This window comes from Rhipicephalus microplus, chromosome 7 (assembly GCF_043290135.1).
Source record: "Rhipicephalus microplus isolate Deutch F79 chromosome 7, USDA_Rmic, whole genome shotgun sequence".
Taxonomy (NCBI): domain Eukaryota; kingdom Metazoa; phylum Arthropoda; class Arachnida; order Ixodida; family Ixodidae; genus Rhipicephalus; species Rhipicephalus microplus.
In genome coordinates this window covers 146863462-146884756 of record NC_134706.1, presented here as the reverse complement: position 1 = coordinate 146884756, position 21295 = coordinate 146863462, and the positions used below count along the sequence as shown (strand labels likewise).

The 21295-nt window shown below is 45.9% G+C and overlaps 1 protein-coding gene across 1 annotated transcript in view; it reads right to left on the bottom strand.

The window, feature by feature from the left end:
* LOC119179762 (uncharacterized) overlaps window positions 1-21295 on the bottom strand; it is an 86402-nt gene that overhangs the window by 55155 nt on the left and 9952 nt on the right. Inside the window, exons 2-3 of the mRNA XM_075868328.1 lie at window positions 20679-20800; window positions 14142-14253 (exon numbers count right to left, since the gene is read on the bottom strand). Coding sequence (XP_075724443.1) covers window positions 14142-14253; window positions 20679-20766 — 200 coding nt within the window. The 5' untranslated portion in view covers window positions 20767-20800. The remainder of the gene's footprint in view (window positions 1-14141; window positions 14254-20678; window positions 20801-21295) is intronic.

Genomic DNA, 21295 nt, shown 5'->3' with positions numbered 1-21295 from the left:
AGGTATGCCAATGCGAGAGCGAGAGAACATTTCCAGGAGACCTTCCGCTACCTGTCTCGATTCATTGGAGGGAAGTGCTACCGCGTCGGGGTATCGTGTCGCAAAATCTATCATTGTCAGTACGTAGCGATTGCCCTTTTCAGATGTTGGTGACAATGGGCCGATAATATCAATGCCAACTCTCGTAAGCGCTGTCTCGATGTTAGGCGTGGTGCCCAAGGGAGCGCGTCCCACCAGGTGGCGTGGCACCATCCGTTGACAAATGTCGCAAGATTTCACGAAGCGTTTTGTGTCAGATTGGACACCCGGCCAGTAGAACTCTCCAGTGACACTGCTTACTGTCTTCGTGATACCTTGATGGCCGGCTAAGATGCCTTCGTGGGCTAGTTTCAGCACCGCCTCACGCAACTGTCGTGGTACAACAAGTTGCTCCAAATTAGTTCCATCTGGCAAGTTGTGCTTGCGCAATAAGGTTCTGTCCCGAATGAAAAACACCGTTTCTCGATCGTTCGACATGATTTTCTTGCCAACCGCCTCGAAACACTTTCGCAAAGTTTCGTCATCCACTTGATATTTTTTAAGCGCCTCACTTCCCACTTGTAAAGCAGGCAGAGTCATCACAGGTAAAGAAGTGTGCTTTTTCGTTTCTTCTGCTTTCCCCACGACGACTTCTTCAGGTAGGGACCACATTTCCATGGCTTCATGCGGTGGCTCATACGCTTCCTCCGCATTCGATCTTGGTTGGGTTGCGTGCAAATTGCCAGATACATCCTGCTCACCATATACAGCATTCCCTTTGCTAGAGCCTGTGCCTGGTGCACGCCTTGTTTCCACATGGCCATGGTCATGCTGTGGTGCTGACTCATTCATAGGTAACGTATCCGGCAATGCCGTGCCCTTGATGTTGCCCAAAATTACGTCGTATAATGGGTCGGTCATACACTTAACGAGTACTTCCCCAGTAAACAATGTACATTGCAAAAGGACTTTTGCCTCTGGGAGGTATCGCACAGTACGGTCCAGTAAGTATACTGGGCTCGTCGTTCCCGTGAACTTCTCCTTCGGAACCAAGGATTGCCGCACGACGACCGTGTTGCAGCCGGTGTCTCAAAGCACATGCACTGGTCTGTCCTCTAAGAACCCCTCCACAACAGGCATGTCAGCTACTCCAATGTTCGCGGATCGTCGACGTGATGTGGCATTGACGATGGGTATTGTTCCGCCGTCTTGGAGAACAATGTAGCCACTCTTATGGTGTTCAGGTGTCAAGTCTTCGCGTTTTTTCGATAGCATACATGATGCCTGGTCTTTGCCGAATTTTCTACCGGGGCATCTGTCACTGCTGTGTCCACTTTGTTTGCTTACTCCGCATCGGCTGAAAGTATTCCCTTTCGTGCGGGACCAGCAGTCGGCTGCACGATGGCCTGCCTTGTCACAAAGGAAACAGCGACTTGCAGGCTTCTCCGTCTTCTTCGCGGACTCCGGCTTGGACACCGAAGGTCCCGGATCCTTGGGAATCCGTTCTCTTCCTAAGTTTGGGAGCGCCCGTGCTTCCATGCAGTTATCGGCAATCTAGCAAAGCGAACTCAGGGTTTGGCAACTTCTCTCCTTGAGAAAGATCCTGAGTGCCGGAGAACAACCCTTCATGAATTGCTCACTTATCATCAGATCTCGCAGGCTAGCAAAGCTTGTCTCCGTTTTTCCCACTTCAAGCCAACGGTCAAAGTAGCCGGAAAGTCTTGCAGCATACTGCAGACCAGTCTCGTTTTTTTCGGGCTTTGCTTTACAAAATTTTTCGCGGTAGCCTTCCGCAGTATAGCGGAACCTCTGAAGAAGCGCCGCTTTCAGCTGATCATAATTCAGCACAGCTGTTGGATCTAACCGGCCTATGACTGTTAGCGCTTCTCCTGTCATGCATAGGCTAAGCAAAACAGCCCACTTTTCACGCGGCCACCCTTGACACGTAGCGACCCGTTCAAATTGCTGCAGGTACGCGTCGAGGTCGTCCGGAGCCTCATTGAAGGGCGGAATCAGTTTATGCGGACTGCAGACCTCTGTTATTCCTCTGACGCTCATGCTGGATCCTCCTTGTTTGTCAGACACCATTGGCTGTACCCTGCTTGCGCTCTCCTGAAGTCGAAGCTTCAGTTCGAGGATCTTCAGCTCTTGTTCCTGCACCTTCTGCTGCTGCTCTAACAGATTCTGCTGCCTCTCAGCGTTTTCTTTCGCGATCTCGCGCTCCCTAGCGCGCTCATCTCGAGCTTCATTGCACTCTCGCTCAACCCACTCTCTGAGCTCCTCGTTCTCTAACCCTAGCTGTCGGCCAAGTGCAATAAATTTCTCCCTATCCATGACAAAGGCTGCGTCTGAGTAATGGCTTAAGAGTAATGGCTTTAGATTTTAATAAGCCATCCTGGCAGGCTCGCCCATTGTGGTGGTTCTTGGGCCCTCAGACACAGAAACCCAAGACAAGAACAAGAGAAACATCTATTAACTTCACACACAAAACAATCACGACACTGTGGCTATCTGTACAACACACTGGCTCCGTAATTCAGTCATACAGTCCTTATGTCTACGCGCCCGCGAGTAACCCACGCGTCCTCACTACTCGGAAGTCTAATTCCGTCGGGTGCCACTCACGCTCCCGCTGAAGACGATGGCGTAGACGACGCAACCTCGCCACGGGAAGGTTGCCAAGTGCACTGGGGCTCACGAGCAGACCATCAGCTGCTCGTGCTGGACCAGGCGGCCCCACGCTGCGGCCGACGCAGCACCGAGGTCGCACCTTCAATTGGCGGTTGTGCCGGACCGGCTCCGACGTGGCACCGTGGCCGCGATCTCGGTGACTTGTTGTGCCGGACCCGAGTCTGGACAGGATCAGTCGCTTGCCCTGGCCCGCACGCTCGTCCGTCACAGGAACATCATGTCAGGCCCGGCCCGGAACCGCCACTCGCCTCAGAAACATGCCAGCCTCGTCCCGGTTGGGTTGGTGACACCCGCTCGTTGGTTCGGTCCCCTGAGGCCCAACGCCTAGCGCTCTTGCTAGCTGGCCGCGTTCTTCCTCTGCCCGTCGCTGTTCCGAAGCTCACGCGCTCACGTTCGTCTGCCCCCGTGCACACTTTCGTCTTCGTCGGTTATTTTCCGCTGTCGGTTTCACTTCCAGTTTCGATTTTGATTGTGAGAAGCACTCTTAGCACAGACATGTTCCAATCTATAACATTACCGGTCTCAAGGGGCTTTCGTACGAAAGATCGCAATGTGTGTCGAAATTAGCCGACCTAGACTTGGGATGGAAGGCTGTCTCCCTTGAACAGGAGCTTCACGCAGCGTGTTTTGCCAAGGTGACAGGCTTGAAGTATAGTAAGTTCTGCAGAAACTGGTTGGATGATAGCAGCAAAGTCACTTTCGCTGACGGAAATGTTGACTTCGTAAATTATGCCTGCAGTAGATTCACGGCCATCAGGAATGTATGAGCGAACATTGATGTTATCCAACATTTTGACATTGCTCAACACTTCCAAAGTGCTTCGTTGAGTGACGTCTACGGCAAAGATATTCTTACGGCCATTTATCCGCCCGTCCGTGATCTGTCCGTGGGCGATTTCTTCAAGAGACTTAGGCGTGGCTTGACGATTGAGCCAGTTGAGACTATGAGCCGCATTAGCCGGCACAAACAGAATTGTGTATATCGTAGGCTCTCGCATTTTCGTAGCACTCTTACTTGCTTAAGGAGGTGGCACCATTAGTGTTATTTTTAGTTGCTGCCTTGTCGCAGGCACGGAGTCTCGTTCGTCAGAGCTTTCGTCGCTGGCCGTAGAGTAAATTAGCGTGTCCTCGCTCTCGGCAACACTAGGGTGGCCCGTACGCTTTCTCGTGGTAGCTGCAGACGACGTCGATAGTTGCGATGTATGCCCAGCTGATTCCACGTCCATTGCCACAATCACTAAAACGGTGTCTTCTACAAAGCCACAGAAAAACTCCAAGGAATTTACAGATACTAACAGCACCGTCAAACCCTCCTTTTCAAGAAGTGAACTATTTTAAAAAACAAGGCACTGTCTCATTCATGGCCTATCTCCCTAGGTGGGTTGCGCCAAGGTGTTGAGGAACCACCCAACTAACATTTCGTAATGTTAGATGGTTCACGAGTGTTTCCGAGTGCTTCAAAACATTGTTGTACGGTTCGCCGGGAAAAAACACTTTCAGACGTTATATTTTCCGAACAACGCCACCGCGTTCGCGCTCGAAGCCCACATCCAACCCAACTTGTCTGCTTCGGCTTATACCGCCTCACTGAAGTCACATACACTTCTCGACCACACTTTATAAGTTGCGGTGGCCCCCACCCATGCGCTGAGTGCTCTACTGGGAGGTCAAAATGTTTTTCTGCTGCGGCGGCATCCATCCAGCCACTGCACCATGCTACTCCCGATGGCAAGACGAGCGGCGTCTTCTTGAGTCACATGCGAGTGATTTTTCTCTAAGAGCGTTGAGCCGCAGTGCCACGAATACAATGAAGTAGTATATACCATGAACTCGAAGTGGTTAAATGTGGGAAGTAGATACGAAGCGCAAGCCGTAACAAAGTAAAAGCCGAATTCTCCTGTCACTCATTTCCCATTAGCAGCCATTAGTATGTACATTGAGCACTATCTGACAGGAAAAGGTTGCTACGTTATACTCGCTGGGCGTAACCTTCTTGGTTTTAGAAAGGTTTAGCGAGCGTTGGGCTGCAGTGCCATGAATACAGTGAACTAGTATTTACTATGAACTCGAGGTGGTTAAAGGCGGGGAGTAGAACCGAATAGCAAGCCGTAAGAATGTGTGCGTGTGCCACCTCTCTCGCTTAATCCTTGGAATATCCGCTGGATGGCGGTGCTTTTATATGAGGAATACATGATGAAAAGATGCGAGATGGTGGTACTTGGAGTGTTGAATGGATGGATGAATGGACACACAGACAGATGCAGGGATGGACGCATGAATAGACGCAGGGGCGGTTGCATGGACGAACGCAGGGACGGACACACAAACAGACGCACGAACGGACGGGCGGATGGACGCATGCACGGTCACACAGATGGACGCATGGACGGACGGAAGCAGGAACGAATGGACGAACGAATGCTTCGCCCTACTCTCCATCATTCACTCCGTGGATACGCTGCCAATTTTTTCCCGAGAATTGTCCGCGAGTGTACTGCCTTTTGAAAATCCTGGGTTGGTGGATGCTGGAATCAATGGTGACTATGGTGGAAACTGTAGTAGGCATAATGGCTGATGACGGCGAGAGTGGAAAAAATGAAGGCAGATGGTGGTGTTGGTGGCGAGCCAATGGTGGTGACGGTAGAAAATGCTAGCTGATGACGGCTAGAGGTGAAAAATGGTGGCAGATGGGGGTGGTAGTGGTGAACATATGATGGTGACGTTGGAAAATGCCGGCCGATGGTGGCGAGGTAAGACGTGTTTGGTGGAAGGCTTGGTGAGCAAGGTGGGTGACGGTGGCGTGACGGAAGCTTGGTGGATGATGGTCGCATGATGAAAAAACACATGGCAATATTTGAAATCACTTATTTCAAGTATTTCATTATTGTATGCGCAGAGATATGTGTTTATGGTCAAAAGAAATCAACGCCGCTCATTACGCTTTCTCGCACGTTAATTTTGTTTATTCCCGTGGCGTCAACAGCGCTTAAATTTTTGTGGCGCGTAGAATATGTGGCCGTGAATGTGTTTACGTTTCGCGCACGTACTTGCATCAGTTTGACATCCACGATGTATTTCTTTATTACGATGTTTAGAAGACTAGAGGTTTTACTATTAACAGTGACAAGAAATGTTTTACATCGGCGGGCAGTTGTCGAGAAATAGGTGAGCTCCAGTTCGCCATTGCCCCTTTTACTGCTAGAGCAGAACACAGCGCTCACTTGATGTCACCGCGCTAGAAACGCAACCCTGGCCATTCTTGCTTACTTTATTGCTTGAGCCGTACCTTTACGTTAACAAAGTGCGTGCGATTACGCATAAAATTTTACTTTCATAATGCGTCGAGATGAACCCCAGCGAATTAGACTTTCACCTTTCTGTTCTACCTCCATGATTTTCACCAAAGGTTAATCCTACCGACCGAGCCCGTACAATTGTTATGGGCGCTGCTGAGTTTCAGAATGCATGATTTTGACGAGTAAACATGACAATACAGCACAGCTGTGGCATCATTTAACCTAAATGAAGCCTTTTTCTTATTGTTTACGGTGTCCGCGCAAGAAGGGACAAATATCAATGCAACGCGCTTGCAGGACTTCCACCAAATCTACACCTCCCCTCACCGCAGATGCCCGCTGCACTCGCTGGCACTTCATTGGCTCTTACGCAAAAACACAGACTCGTCAATTCGAATGATTTTTGAACCAATATGATAGCTTAATGTTTCTGGCGCACTGCATTCGTTTTGGCCAAGCCGTTACAAGCTTTTACGTAGTTGTTCCAAACGACAGAGCAACATCGGTGCGCTGGCATGACGGCCTTGTGGGTTGCGCGAAAAACATCACAATCAATTCTGTGGTCGTATCAAACGAATGAGCACAGATGCGTCAAAACGCCTGAACAGATTACGCCCTTTGGAAGGAGTGAGAAACCGATAATAAACTTGGCAGTAACCACCGGTAAACTCGACTTGCTCCTCAGTCCACTGAGTTGTTTTTTTTCTTGCGGTTGTAAATTGTAAAAAAAACATAGCGCTATTGCCATTATAGCAGTGGCAATCGTTACAGGCAGCACTTCTTCGTGTTTATCAAATGTGGACATGTTAGCAGCAGATGCAGATACCGCCAATCTGAAGTACGTGACAAACAAAACTGCAGTTAGACAGTTAGTTTACGAGTTCACTACTCCTTTATCACCACAACTGCCATCTGTGGGCGTGGTGCAGTAGTTAGTGTGCTCAGTTAAAAATCCGCAGGTGGCAGCTTCAATTCTGCGCTGTCGCACCTTTCTTGTAGGTGCTTTCTACATTAGGTTTTATACAATTATTTATATTATTCATTTAGTGGGAGCTCGTCACGGTGGTTCTGACGCTGCTTGCACTCCAGCACTACCGGCTTGAGCACCCCATCCACCATCTGCTCCACCATACGCCACTATACACCATGTGCGACCAACATTTACACCACCGTAATCCACCATTCCTATGGTAGATGTTTTTCAATAGGGTGAGCAGTGATGATTTCTTTTTGCGCATTGTGGACTAGGCTGAGCGTGCGACAACACGCTTTGTTGTTCCTGATGGCATGCTTTGACGTGACATCTAGCTTCTCAACCTCCAAGCAGTGCGCCAGCGCCCTCAGAGGTGGGCGCTGCACTCCTTTGTGGACGGCCCATAGACAGAGTACAACCAACTGGACGCCGTGTGCCGACGTCATGCGCAGCGGCTACGCGACCGCAGCTGGACGGCCGTTTATTCTTCTCTGAGGGGTCCACGCCACCGTCGCTGCAGCGGGCATATCACGCGCAGGATGATTAAACCGAAAATGTCACGCTACTGAGTCCTTGCAGTAGTCATTGTTCAGGGAATGATTGTTCAGGGCTTACTGAGCTGCTTGCGTCTTCATTCGCGCCTCCTTCTCCAAGTACAGGGAGTGTCGCCACTGTCACGACAACAGGTGCGTTCGCTTTTTCTCCCGTGGAACTCGCCACGTCAGCTCACAATCGTTCTCTCTGCGAGAAGGATTTTTCTGACCCCGAACCAGAACGGGTTCTCCTCAAAAGACGCAAGCGCAGCGCCCCTGGTCCGAACAGAACCACACATAAAGCACTCAGGAGCCTTTCTTGCTGGACGCATTCGAAAGAGCTTTCTCCAGTGCTGTCCTCCCGGATCAGTGGCTCTCCGCTACTGTTATTCAAGTCCTCGAGCAAGGCAAACGGTCACACTCAGTCAAGTCGTATAGACCCATCTTTCTCACCTCAGTTTCCGGCAAAACAATGAAAGAGATGGCCCTTTATCGACTGCAGTGGATCGCGGATGTTGACAACGCCTTTAAATCAAAACAGTGTGGATTCCGCCCTCAGCGCGTGACACCCGACTGCATCACTGCGATCGTGAGCACCCTCGAGCAAGCCCTACACGATAGGGAAATGGCCAATCTGCTCCTCCTTGACACACAGTCTGCGTTTTAATCGCTCCCCCATGCGTCCGTCATCACTGCTGTGCGCGCGCTTGGTGTCGAGGGCAAACTCTTCATCTAAGTTCAGGCGTTCCTCACCGACCGGGCATTTACTGTGCGCGTAGGAGGGGCGCCAATTGCGCCGCGGTCCGTAAGCTGCGGCGTCCAACGGGGCGGTGTCCTTATCCCGGTTTTGCTTAATTTGGTACCGGTGCCACTCAGCAGGTGGCTTTAAAACATGACTCTGTTCGCTGTGCGCTAAGTTTTGTACGCGGACGATATCGCTCTTTATGAACGTGGATCAACTCGTAAGTGCTCAGCGGTGCGCCGTTCTGCACAGGAGGGCCTCCAGTGTGTGGCTATCTTCGTTAGAATTATCAGGCTTATGATGTCGGCGTAAAGAACCAAGGCCCTTGTCATTCACCCTCGTGCTTAGGCCCTACGACGCCTCCCATGCCTTCAGCTAGAAGTGCGCCGATAGTTTGGCACAGCGACGTCTACTGCCTTGGCCTCACGATAGACAATCACCTCCAACGATTTCTGGCAGTGCGGCGCGTACGCCAGACGAAGCGTCGTGTGTAATCGGCTGTGTGCCGTTTACTCGTTCTACTCGTTCGTCGTAACGGCTGCCCCGCTGCCTTCGCCTGCACTATATGCGAATCAATGGCTCTATTTACCATCTTATTGTAAGACATTTAGCGCAACCTCCACTTTCGCAAACACTCACACAATCACTCACACAACCACCCGAGTAACACACACAGCATTCAACGCTCAATACCAACTGTTTATTACACCCAAAAGACCTTCCTATATACGTACAACGGAATGCGCAAAGCCAACAAAGAACAAAGCTGCGCATGTGAAAATCCTTTAGCAATAGCGCAACCGCAATCGCGTCAGGCAATTGCTATGAATATATTTTATGCGCCGAATGTTTCAGCGAGGATTGACTTACTTGTGTGCTACATCACTGAAGCCACCTGCAGAACAAGGGCTTACGCATTTTGCATCTGGAAAGCTATCACTCCAGAAGGAGTAAGTGCCTTGTTTGGGGTTGTGAAACCTTCTTGGGGTAACGTCAAAAGAGGGCTGAAAATTCCTAAATCGGAATTGTGGCGCCAAGTAAGGCTGTTTTATGACTGGCAACGTTTGATCCATCAGTGTGAATACCTGGAAGAAATTGCCGCTTATAAACTCAGGAAGATCAAGCGTCATGTAACGCAGTTAACTGAATCAAGATGGAGGGGCGAGCTGACCCCCTAACTGAGGCTTCATGAAAAACGAAAAATGGAAAGAAGTCGGGACATCGTTGTTCTCGTGGGTGCAGTGCTGCCTGAAGGCATTGAAAAGCTACTACGAAAGGGACCAAAGTACGCGTGTACACCAAGGGTTTCCACCCATGACCTGGTCAGCCTGAACAGGGATCTCTCAGCCAAGGCCAACCATGATCGAGAAAGATGCCTGCTAGACGGTATGGACTGCATCACCAAATTTACAGCTCAAGTTCCAGATAGTAGCTGTAGCAGAAGATTAAATAGGGTGGTGTCATTTTTTAAGAGGCAGAATTTGATGTTGGTACAAGATGACAAGGAGGATGGGTTTTTGTTACTCCTCAGGGTTTACACAATGAGAAGGCGATTAGCGCTATTGACAAAAATTTTTTACCTTTTAAAAGGAGTGCTGTGCGCGTAAAATAAAAATTTACAGGGTTCTGTAGAGAAGTAGGTTTACCTACGCTAGCTAGCACCCTTGCAAGCAGCAAAAACATCAACTTGAATGTGTTTTTTTCCGCGAAAACCCACACAGATGACATATCTTTTATAACCTTCGTTAGCCTAAGGAGTTCATGTCAGGGAAACATTAGTGAGTTTCTTTTAAGCAAACTAAACACGCTTTATGTGAGTGATCCTTTCCGCACCAAGAGATCCAGTGATGTTGGTGATTTCATTTGGTCTAACCAGCAGATTTTCTTTGCTTTTTCAGTAGATGTTAAAGACTTGTTCTATTGTGTTCCTCACAATAAGCTTTTAGGCTCTGTCCAAAAGTGCCTAGAAGATAATAGTCGGCTTATTTTATGAACAATGCCGTCGTGTTCGTTGAGAACTTTTTAGCGCTTTTAGAATCTTAACTTAATGTCACATTTATTACCTTTGACGACAAGCCCTATCTACAACGGCAAGGAATCTCTATAGGATCCTGTGTCGCCCCAGTTCTGTGCAATATTTTTTAGCTGACGTAGATAGGACATTGTAAACTTTTTAGGTGGGGGGAAGGTTCTGAACATTTTTAGATATGTTCACAACTTCTTTATTCTTTTACAAAACGGGAGCCCTATACACCCCCGATAACATTTTAAATTTTCAAGAGTGTGGTTGTACCTGGAGAAGTGTGTGTAGTAAGGATGCCTTATATGAGGTAGAGCGCGTTTATTGTGAGGAAGTGTTAACCTTTTTTAAAAAGCACGCACGTGGACTTAGCTTCACTACCGAGGTACCCACAAAGACATGTCTTCTGTTTTTATACATCAAGCTACGGTGGGACAGTGAGCATTTTTTTTGGTAACACCATCCTCGTGTGAAAGAAGGGGCTGTTGCAGTGATATTCTGCGCACTCTTAGATAGTACCATCCTCGTGTGAAAAAAGGGGCTGTTGCAGTATGATTCTGCGCGTTCTTAGATAGTTAAAAAAAGAATTGTTTCATTTTGCCTAGAATCTTCGTTGACTAAGTCGTGTCCACACCTCACGCCTACTAGTTTTTATGATCAGATCAGCCGACCGACTGTGGCGGGGTTCCCTTCGTCGGTCATAAACACGGTCGCCAAGTCACTACTGCAGAAGATAAAACGTGGAACACAAAGGGATGAAGCTGCTCGGGATCCTTTAGGGCCCGAACCACGAGTGCTGCCGTACTTGCACAAGCTCTCCCAAACTTTAAGAAGGTCGCTGCTAGGCATGATGTCGCTGGGGGATGATTCCACGAGAGATTGACACGGGTCCAAAAGTTGATGTTTTATATTTCATTGAGTATTTTATATTTCGTGCACCTGTCACCAAATAGCCCGAAAGTCAACTTCGTTTTTGTGATTAACGGCATAACTTAAGAGAAAAAAAAATATCAAACTTCACCATCACGGAGGCACCAATATCGTCACCACTCATTTTCGAAAATTGCAGATGTTATAAAAAGACAAACATTTTTGTTTCAAGGAAGATATTGTTTACCTGAAATGCATGTTTAATGAAGAATGAATTCATACGGTTTCAAGTTGGTAGACCTTAAGAAAATAGCTTTTAGTAATGTCTAATTTTGTGACAGTTTGAAATAAGTTACGTATTTCCTGTTTTTTTTTCTCCGAAAGTAATGCAAGCAGCGTTTTCAAACTTGACGCGTTTTAAGGATATAGTGTGTTCATTAGGTACATAATATATTGCTTCCGTAGGGCAAATGTAAAGTTTTATATATTGCCTTAAAATTATCATACTGGCAAAAAAGTACTCCACTGAAGTTTGAATATTAAAAAAAACCCATCTTCGATTTTTCTTAAATTCTCGTAAATAGACAACCGAACGTTGTCATAAAATATAGAAAAACATGTTGCATTATTTCGTTTTTAGCGACAATATTCGTGGTACAAATCAGAGCTTTTCGAGAATGCGCTGATAAGTTGAGAAATCTAGAAATCGTAACGGAAAAGTGGCAATAAGCTTCAAACGCAAATAAACGTGACCGCATTTGGTGAAGAAAGGCTGTTTTAGCAGATAGGAGTAACTATTTTGAACATGGTATTCTACAGTATCTGAATTCACTCTTATACGTAGAGCAGTGAGTCTTCTAATGTGTGGTGCCTCTCCATTATTGACACACAGATGGAGCTGCTGTGACGGCCATGTGTTTGCAACACGTTGCGTAAGAGAATTGAATGTTTAATGAGTTCATAAACGATTCATAACAAATTTTTATCATTTGGGGCACGAAGACTGCCGCATTAAACTGAAGAACACGCTTGTCATCCGATATGTCATCCGTCATCTGCTCATCCGTCGTCTGCTCTACGGATGAGTTGTCATCCGTCGTCTGCTCTACGGATGAATTGCTGTGCGCGGCATTTTGGAGGCAATGCTTTAGATCATATGGTTCAAAGTAGGAACAAAGATTACGCCTCCAGTAATTTTATCGAGAAAAACATTGTGAAATTCATTTTAACGTACTATACTTCTGTTTTGAATTCGCACTGTGGATTTTTGCACAAAAGTATCCTGATGAATCAATGGCGCCTCTCTCACTGCCTGTGTCATTGTTTTAACAATATTGTTACGGTGCATCATCGACAGGAGCAAACGTGGCACTTTATGTAGGCGTTGGCGAAGGTTGGCGCTCAATACAGAAATGTGCGCTCCAGCATCTATAAGGACAGAAGTAGCTGCACCATCAACGTCAACGTCTAACAAACTTTGTCTCCTCGGAAGCGTCAAGAGATGATTTGTAGAGGGAGTCGAAAAAACAGCGTCACCTCCAGGCGCTGCAACGCTTAGTTTTGCGGGTAGGCAGGAGCGGGGTTGAATGGGGACGATGGCCTGCGAGTCGGCGGTGAGCGAGATGACTGGCCACGTCCTGCAGGCGAACGCGACTGACGACCATGCGGTGAAGGAGATTGGCTGTGGAACCTTCTGTAGTTGTTTGGTGAAGAAGACTGCGCGACAGATGCAAAGCGGGTGCTGTTCTGTCGGTAGTAAATTTCAGACGACGTCCGGGGTGGTGAGGATCAGCGGTAATTGCAGTACCGGACGACATGATCGATACGGTGCCAATGAAAGCAAATTGTTCAATTGTCCACGGTTCTCTACGCAGCAAAGTCGCGAGATCGGGCCGTAAACTGCTGCTCGTGATAGGACGAGAGTGGACGCCTTGGAGCTCGCTGCGGGCACACCAAAGCGCACACCAAGGGAGTACCCATGCTGGCGAGTTCTTGGCGGACGATGGCTTGAACCATGTTAGCAGTGAGTGGGGTCGTATCTCTAGTGTGGGCCGCAGCAGAGGCAATGGCTTCAAGTTTGTGCTGTACAATTCGGGTCAGCTGATCCGATAAATCTAGAGGTGGCGGCTGTGTTCTTGCAGGGTCTTCACAAGGTGACGTTGCAGCCGTATTCGGAAAGCAAGCAAACATGCTGTCAATCCACCGGCTCTTCGCTTGCTGAAAGCGCCGACATTGTTTTATGATGGCGTTCACTGTAGAAAAAATTTTGCAGATGAGGAGATTGAATGTGTCATTCGCAATCCCCTTAAGATAATGTCCGACCTCGTTAGCCTCCGGTATTCGGCATTGGCTTTGCGACACATTGCTGACACATCTTCTATATACGAGACTCACGACTCCGTCGAGGTCTGCGCCCGAGACGCAAGCATTTTGTTCGCGGCCATTTTTTTTCCCATCGGCTTTCCGAACAGGTCCAACATTTTCTCCCTGCACACTGCCCAACTCCCAAGTCCTGCTTCATGGTTTTCATACCACGCTTTGGCGGTTCCTCTAAGATAGAATAACAGCTTCACCAGCATAAGAGTCGGGCCCCATCGGTATCGAATACTCACACGTTCGTACTCTGTCAACTAATCTTCAACATCCACTTCATCTGGATCGCCGGAACCGTTAAACAAGCCAGGATCCCGCGGGGTTCGTGCACGAAAGTTGTGGTCGCAGAAGGAGATGCAATCAAGGAACATCACCAGCTGCAGGAAAACCAGGACCAGATGCAGACGCCATAATTTCCGTCATCGTTGCGAAATGATTTTTAAATGACGGCTGCTGCGAGGTTCCGTTGCGAAGTGGCTTCCCAGCACGTCTACCAAATGCACGTACCAGTATGAATCCACAAAATGAGGCTTCTTTACGGCTTGAACAAATATACCTTCAGACTTTTTTCATGGGGGAGGTTATTCAATTTCAAAACAAATAGGAATATCATCAATATTCTTACGTTCGGAGTCGGAGTCCGAGTCCATTAAGAAGGCATATAACTCGAACGCAGGGTTGGATGAGTGCCAGGCTTTCGCCGTTCCTGAGACTGTGGCCCATAAACCTGCATCCTCCTGGTGGAAGAGATAGAGAAGTAGTCAATGTTTAAAGCCGTCAAAACGGAGACCTATACGTTAGTAACACCACGAGTTAGACATTTACAGTCACGGTAATTTGCTTTATTTTAGCGTGATTGGGATTCCCCTCGAAAGCACCTTGCCACCTCTTGTTGTACGCTGCACGGTGTGTCTCAAAACTTCACGATGGCTTCGGACTGTTCTGATAATATTACGCGAACGACATGAGTAACTGTTTTTATTCGAGTACCACGGACAAAGCACTGAAAGTTTTGATACGGTCCCTAGAATAGCGTTCCACAGATAAACAAATGGCTCGACAGCTGACACCCCTGCTAGTTTCATAACAATATTTCAAGCCTTTTCTGTTGCCAAATGAAGCATTTATACTTTATCTACTCGGCTGTGCTCTTTTCTCCAGCAAAGCCACGCGACGATATAAGGTCTATCTTGTAATCTTCGATAAAAGAAAAGATGTTGTATCAGTAGCAATGTACCTCTCCAGTGTAGAAACGCATTGTCCTGTTGTCGCCGCTTTAGGTTCACCTCTGGGAGAGTGGACTCGGAATAAATAGGGGTAGACTTACCTCAAATAATCCCTTGCATTCAATCCTCACAAAGTTGTAAAGAAACTGTGCCCACTTACACACATATTAACCAGAACAGTGAGCAAGAAATTCAGTTAGGTGTGTCAGAGATTGAGAGCCTATGGTTCACTGAGCAGTATTAAATTCCCGGCATGACGACAAAAAACTCCCTCTCTCCCCTTTCACTTTTTAACTCAATACTGAGATGAAGGTTCTGACGTGGAATAGGGTTTCTGATAGCATGGAAGCTATTTGAGATTGACAATTCATGACATGATCACACAAAATAAACACGAACTATAGTCTTGTGTGAAACCTGTGAAAAAAAAACCTGTGAAACCCTGTGAAGAAACGTAACTTAAACGCTCACCACCTTGGCTACAAATGAAGCTGGTTAACCCTCCCTGTTTTAAACGTACATATATACCCAGAAAAGTGCACAATGGGGCGCTCTCCGTTGTAGCTCAATCCGTAAAAGGTCAGACTTATAACTTGAAAGTGGTGTGTTTGAATCCCACCGAAAAAAGGCGCTTTTTTTCCCCGCAAGAACGTCGAAGGTAGGCCACAATATTTAGTTCAGAAATAATAAACATCAAATACAGTGCCCATTGCTCTTTTTACACAAATTTTCTTTGCTTAATTGGTTGGCCCTACCAGTCAGTTCTTCTCATGTGCTTGTATCTTTGAAGATGTATGAGTATAACTGGCAGCGCTTATTTGCGATGAAAAAAGCTTCGTTAACATTGCTCTCTTTCTTTGCTTTAGGCGTCTGATTTGTGAAGATCTATGAAGAAGTATGCGTAGATTTAATCGGCTCCAATTCAAACAGTATTAGAATGGAAATAAGCTCATGAAGACTCAGTATCCACTTTCTTCACAGCGTATCTTTTATACGCACTAAAGCTAACTGTAGCATAAACAGGGTAAGTTTCTTTTCTGCTGCACGCGGAAGTTAAACAAGCGTGGCAGACGCTTGTTTGACAGGTGGCGAGAAACTAGAGTCAGCTGGCAAGCGGGTTGGCTAAAATGCCGTGAAGGCCTTGAGTTGGGCTAACCTTTCTAAGTTTAAAACAATGCATGTAAAAGTTCTCAACTTGGGCCGCACATAATAAACTAATGCATCATAAACAAATGCAAAAGCCAGAAGAATTCTGGCTTTTGTCACAAATCTGGAGACAGCAAAACCTGTGGTTTCAAAAACAAGAAAAGAGTACCCATCAATGTCGCTTACTAAATGCCGTATAGACTGGGTCGGTCGTCCTCTAGCATGGGGCTGCAGTAACGTACTGCACCAAATGTGTGAGGTGTGTCGTTGCCAGGGGCTAAATTTCTGATCACTATTTTGTTTGGTTCGTTATTTATAAGTTTTGAATTTTTTTGCAGTTGTGGTGTCTGTTGTTTACTTATGAGGAAAACTGTCAACGAGTGTGACTACGGCCCGTAACGAGAGTGCAACTGCGCCAAACCGCAGCGTAAACTGAGCTGCGTACAGTGCTCTGGTGTGAAATACTCAGCTCTATGCAGCTTCACGCTGGTCAAATAGTGCCGTCTGATCCGTCGACCACCGCTCTAGCTCTTGCAATAGAGATTAGTCACCTAACACTACAAAGAGCTTATAGTGAAGAAAACAAAAGGCAAGTGAAAGGCCGCGAGGTTAATGAGAAGAAAATTTCCGGTTGGCTATCTTGCACTGTGGTGTATTGGAGTGCATAGGGTGACAATAATAAAAAGGTACATCAGTTATGGTGCCCAGAAAAGCTATATTCCCTTAACAAGCACACACACACAGCCACTCCCCACTAACACTGGTTTATCGGCTGGGAGAAGCTCTGAATAAAATTCGCACGAGGTGAACGTACACACAAGAAGGACAGCGAGGCTGGAACGCCGTCGTTCCGTTGTAGCGTTCACTATGTCTCAAATATGCAAGAATACTTTCTGTCTGTCACTGGCATGGAGGCGAAAGTTCGGCAAATGCAACGTAGATTGGGAATTGATGTTTGCAAGCTTGCGGATGTAAGGTGAATCTGCTTTATTTTTTCATTGGTGAGATTCAATGAAGAGGTGATAAATGTGTGTACAGGTGCACGCACATGCATACGTTCAGCAGGCGCATGTGGTTAGCAGTTGTTTGCTGTTGCGTAGCGATGCTGACACTAATATATATATATATATATATATATATATATATATATATATATATATATATATATATATATATATATATATATATATATATATATATATATGTTGGCAACACCAGTAGCGGTAAGCTGATATGAAGCATGTTGGCACTTGTGCGCGCGAGTAGGATTGCCCTTTATCTAAAATTAAATAACCAAAGTGCAACCACAATCAATGTTACATGGACATAAGGGACTAAATGAAGAGTATATCGGAAGCCTGGCATGATTATATGGTAGAATACGGCATTGCCACGCAAAACGCTAGGGTGTGATTCCTGCTAGGACACAGACTATTATTGTTTGAATACGTCCGGTCAACGCCGCCTATGGCAGTCTTTTTTAACGATCAAGCGTTTTAACGATCAAGTTACGCATGTGTGTTTACGCCGTTCCTGAATAGATATATCATGTCACCTGTGGCACATAATTGCAAACCAGTGGCACATACCTGCTCCGGGTATGTCATTGTATTTGGAAAGTGTTTGACGATATACACTGCGACATTGTCAAATTATTTATTTTGTGACCAGAACGTTGTGTTCGACAAACCACCTTACCCTCCTGTACAAATTTTTTTGTTCTCAATTTAATGGGTATTGTGAGAGCACTCAGACGTAGATAGATAGATGCCAATAAGCTTGAAGTACGCAAAGAAACGCTTCACATTTAATATTTTTCTAATACATCTATCAAACAGCATTATACAATAATACACCTCTCACGAAACAATGTACAATAAAAGAGTAGATAATGTGATCCTGTGATGATACGGTTGTTTTTCGCAGTATAATGGCTCCTCTACTAGACGAATCAATCACTTTTTTTTCGTTTTACAATCTTTTTACAAAACTACGCAGTACTGAGCGAGCATAAGATCTTATGCGTGAAAGTTTTTAAAAGGCAACTCAGCCAGCCCATTTTGTCGCATATCAGCAGCAAATTGTGAAGGGCAGTAATATTGCCGTTCACAATTGAAAATACCGTTGTATTGTCTGCTCAATGTTTAAATGACGAAGCTGATGAAAATATACATCTAGAAACGCAGTAAATGCGCCCTAAAATATATACACACAGAGGCCACTTGTCATATCACTGCTAAGAAGCCTATGAATCTAATGTCGGATACAGGCTTAGCTAATGAAGTGCTACCAAAGCTAATACAGGTAATTTTTGAAGAACCTTTAAAGAATCAGTTTGACCAAGAAAGATGGAGGTGACATTGGGTGTCGTTTCCGCCCCGTCGCGGAAATTTAGTGGCTAAGGTACTCGACTACTGACGCGCAGGCCGTGGGTTCAAATCCCGGCTTCGGCGGCTGCATTTCCGATTCAGGCGGAAATGTTGCAGGCTCGTGTGCTCATATTTGGGTGCACGTTGAAGAACCCCAGGAGGTCGAAATTTCCGGAGCCCTCCACTACGGCGTCTCTCATAATCATATGGTGGTTTTGGGGCGCTAAACCCCACATATCAATCAATCAATCAATGGGTGCCGTTTCAGTAGTAGTGTACGAAAGTGCGCAAGCAATTCTTCAGTTGTAATTACTGAAATAAAATATAGTCAACAATTTCTTCTCCATCGCGTAGTTGGGTCGCAAAGTACCTTTAAAACAAAAATTGATGGAGTTTTTCATGCATACAAGCCCGAAAACTTCCCTGCCACAATTATTTACTCCGTGTTAGAGGATAGACTCAGCACATTTTGTCGTAATATGCCCCTTGCTTCAAGACAAAATTTGTCAATTTTTCACGGAGTTGAAGGCCACGTGACTAAAAACTCCTATGAAAATTTGAAATACCCTTTTTTTGTCGTCACCTGCTTGCGTGCGTGTGTGCGTGTGTGTGCGGCCATATGTTTAGCAACCAGTGTGAAACTCAAGTGCAATGTGTGGTTGTCGTGTGACCATCCATCGACAGAAAGTGAAATTATCAGTGCATCAAGGGTTTGTAATGACCACTTGGTGTTTAGGTTGAACGTTTAAGGTATTTCGCACTGTTGACCTATACATCTATTCAATTCCTGAACCAGTGCGCCACGAACACTTCGCTTCAATGGGCCGAGTTATGAAACGTTGCAAAGGACAATTTAATGCTAACAAAAGTAAGCTCTTGTGATCATCAGCGGTTGCGCGAAGAACTTCACCGTCTGAAACTTTGAAGTTATTCGAAGTAGGCTTCGCTAAACCTCGATAAGCTGGCTGGCGGCCCGTCTGAGATCTGCGCTGGTGGCATGCTTTGCCCTGACCACTGGTGGTGATTGCTTCGCATATTTTCACCGGTACTTCACCGGCTGCAACCTATAAGCGACGAGAAAGCCTCGCTACGCCATTGGTATCCAGCCGGCGGCATAGCGAGCTCGCACTGCCGCATAGGCCGCCATGGCGAGCTCTACGAGCTAGCACCGGCCACCAGCAAAGCAAAGAATGCGTTTCTCAAAAAATAAAGGCTGGTGGAGTGAATAGCAATTTATATTTTTTCTGTGTCATGTGACGGCAGCTGTCAAATGACTAACGCCAAGCCGAACGCCGAACAAGACAAAGGTGCACCGAATAGGCGTATCGAATTGTGAGCAACTGGAACCGAGTCGGTGAACTGTCTCGTTTATTTATATCTCTTTTGCGTATCTAAAACTGCTTCGAGAGCAAACATCTGTTTTTGTGCGTGTGAAAAATAACGTCGAAAAAAACTGTACGGCAGAAAACATTTCGTGATCGCCAGCTTTCATTCATCGTATAGCCGTGCCGTGCTCCTGAGTGAAGCCATAGTGGTATAACGTGGTAGCATTGATGTCTCGGTTTTTCGCCGCTGCTGCTCAATATTCTCCTCTGATATGTACTTGAACGGCCCCTAGACACTTCTTTACGATTGGGTGTGTTTCACGCACTCACACAAAGTACCGCAATTTCACGGTCAGCCCATGTGAAAGAGCACCAGCAGATTATCAAGTGTCACAAAGTTGAAAAGAATTAAATATTAAGCAAGTTTAAGATCGAAGGCATGCGTGTTGGATTTCTTCCTTGAGGACACCGCAAATCGCACCCTTTTCGTGATTATTTAGAGGAAATTATTCGTAAAGGAAACGTCCCTCCAGAGCTACATTAGAGGTGAAAATACGGTGATTCTATATACCCGGTGATGGAAGTCTGGCTGTCCAGCACGGAATGAAAGCTGGGGTAGGTGTGGCTGCTTGAATTCGCGAACGTGAAGTGTGTATTTGTGTACGTTTTTCAACATTGTGTGCTTCGAGGGTAATTTTATTCAAGTTACACTGAAATAATTTTTTTCTCGATGCTTGTGAAAATTCATTCCGACGCATTCTTGAAAAATTACCCTACTTTATGCAATAAATACTCTTCTAAGTCAATCAGAAAACCCCGTCCTGTTGAAGAGTAAATTGTTTACTTTCTGTGGACGGTGTTTATAAAGCTCTCATTTTGGTGTGCGCTGGATGACGAGCTGTTTATACCTATGCTGCCTTTTTTTGCTTACAGTGTAATATTCTCAGCAAAATTCATTTTGATGTACAATTGCTAGTTGCATCGTTCGCTTCATTGCGTGTTTTTTTTTCTTTTTTAACACTGTAAACCAAGGTGCTGTATATTCAAGTATATAGCTGAAGCTTTTTATTCTAGGTTAGTTTTTAATTATTCTTACTCATTGTGTGGGATCTCGCAATGCACCCATCACTTCCAACAAGCACAATCTGTGCCGTCAGGAAGAAAACCGTTGCGAAAATCTTCATGTTAATGGAGGAACGTTCAGTTGGTCTTGTGTACCTGGAAAAAAAGTTCAGCTGCATGTAAAATATTCTAGCAAGCAAAATGTTCTACTCGTACGAAAAGAAAAACTACATCTAGAGTAGGTATACCATGAAACTATCATGTTTCATATGTGTTCTATTCTTTCTGAAGTGTGATTTGTGTCACCTGTTGTACCAGTGAAAAAGAATATACGAATTTCACCGACATAGCTGTTATGAACTCCCAACAATGACCTACTTTTTTGCAAGTGCTTTATTTTCATTTCCTCTTCGAATAATTTAGATACAAATATCTGGACAGATAGCTTGGGGAAGCTTGTATCCTTTCCAGCGTTGATAATACGCATACAGGTCAGTGCAGTCTTTTACATATAGGTTTAAAATTACGTAGCTTAACATACAAATAAAAGGGTTTTCACGAAGTGAACCAGAATGGTTATAGCAGATACTTCAGTGGTGCTGATTCGCAAGAAAAAAAAAGAATTTAATACAATGCTTAAAGTTACGTGCG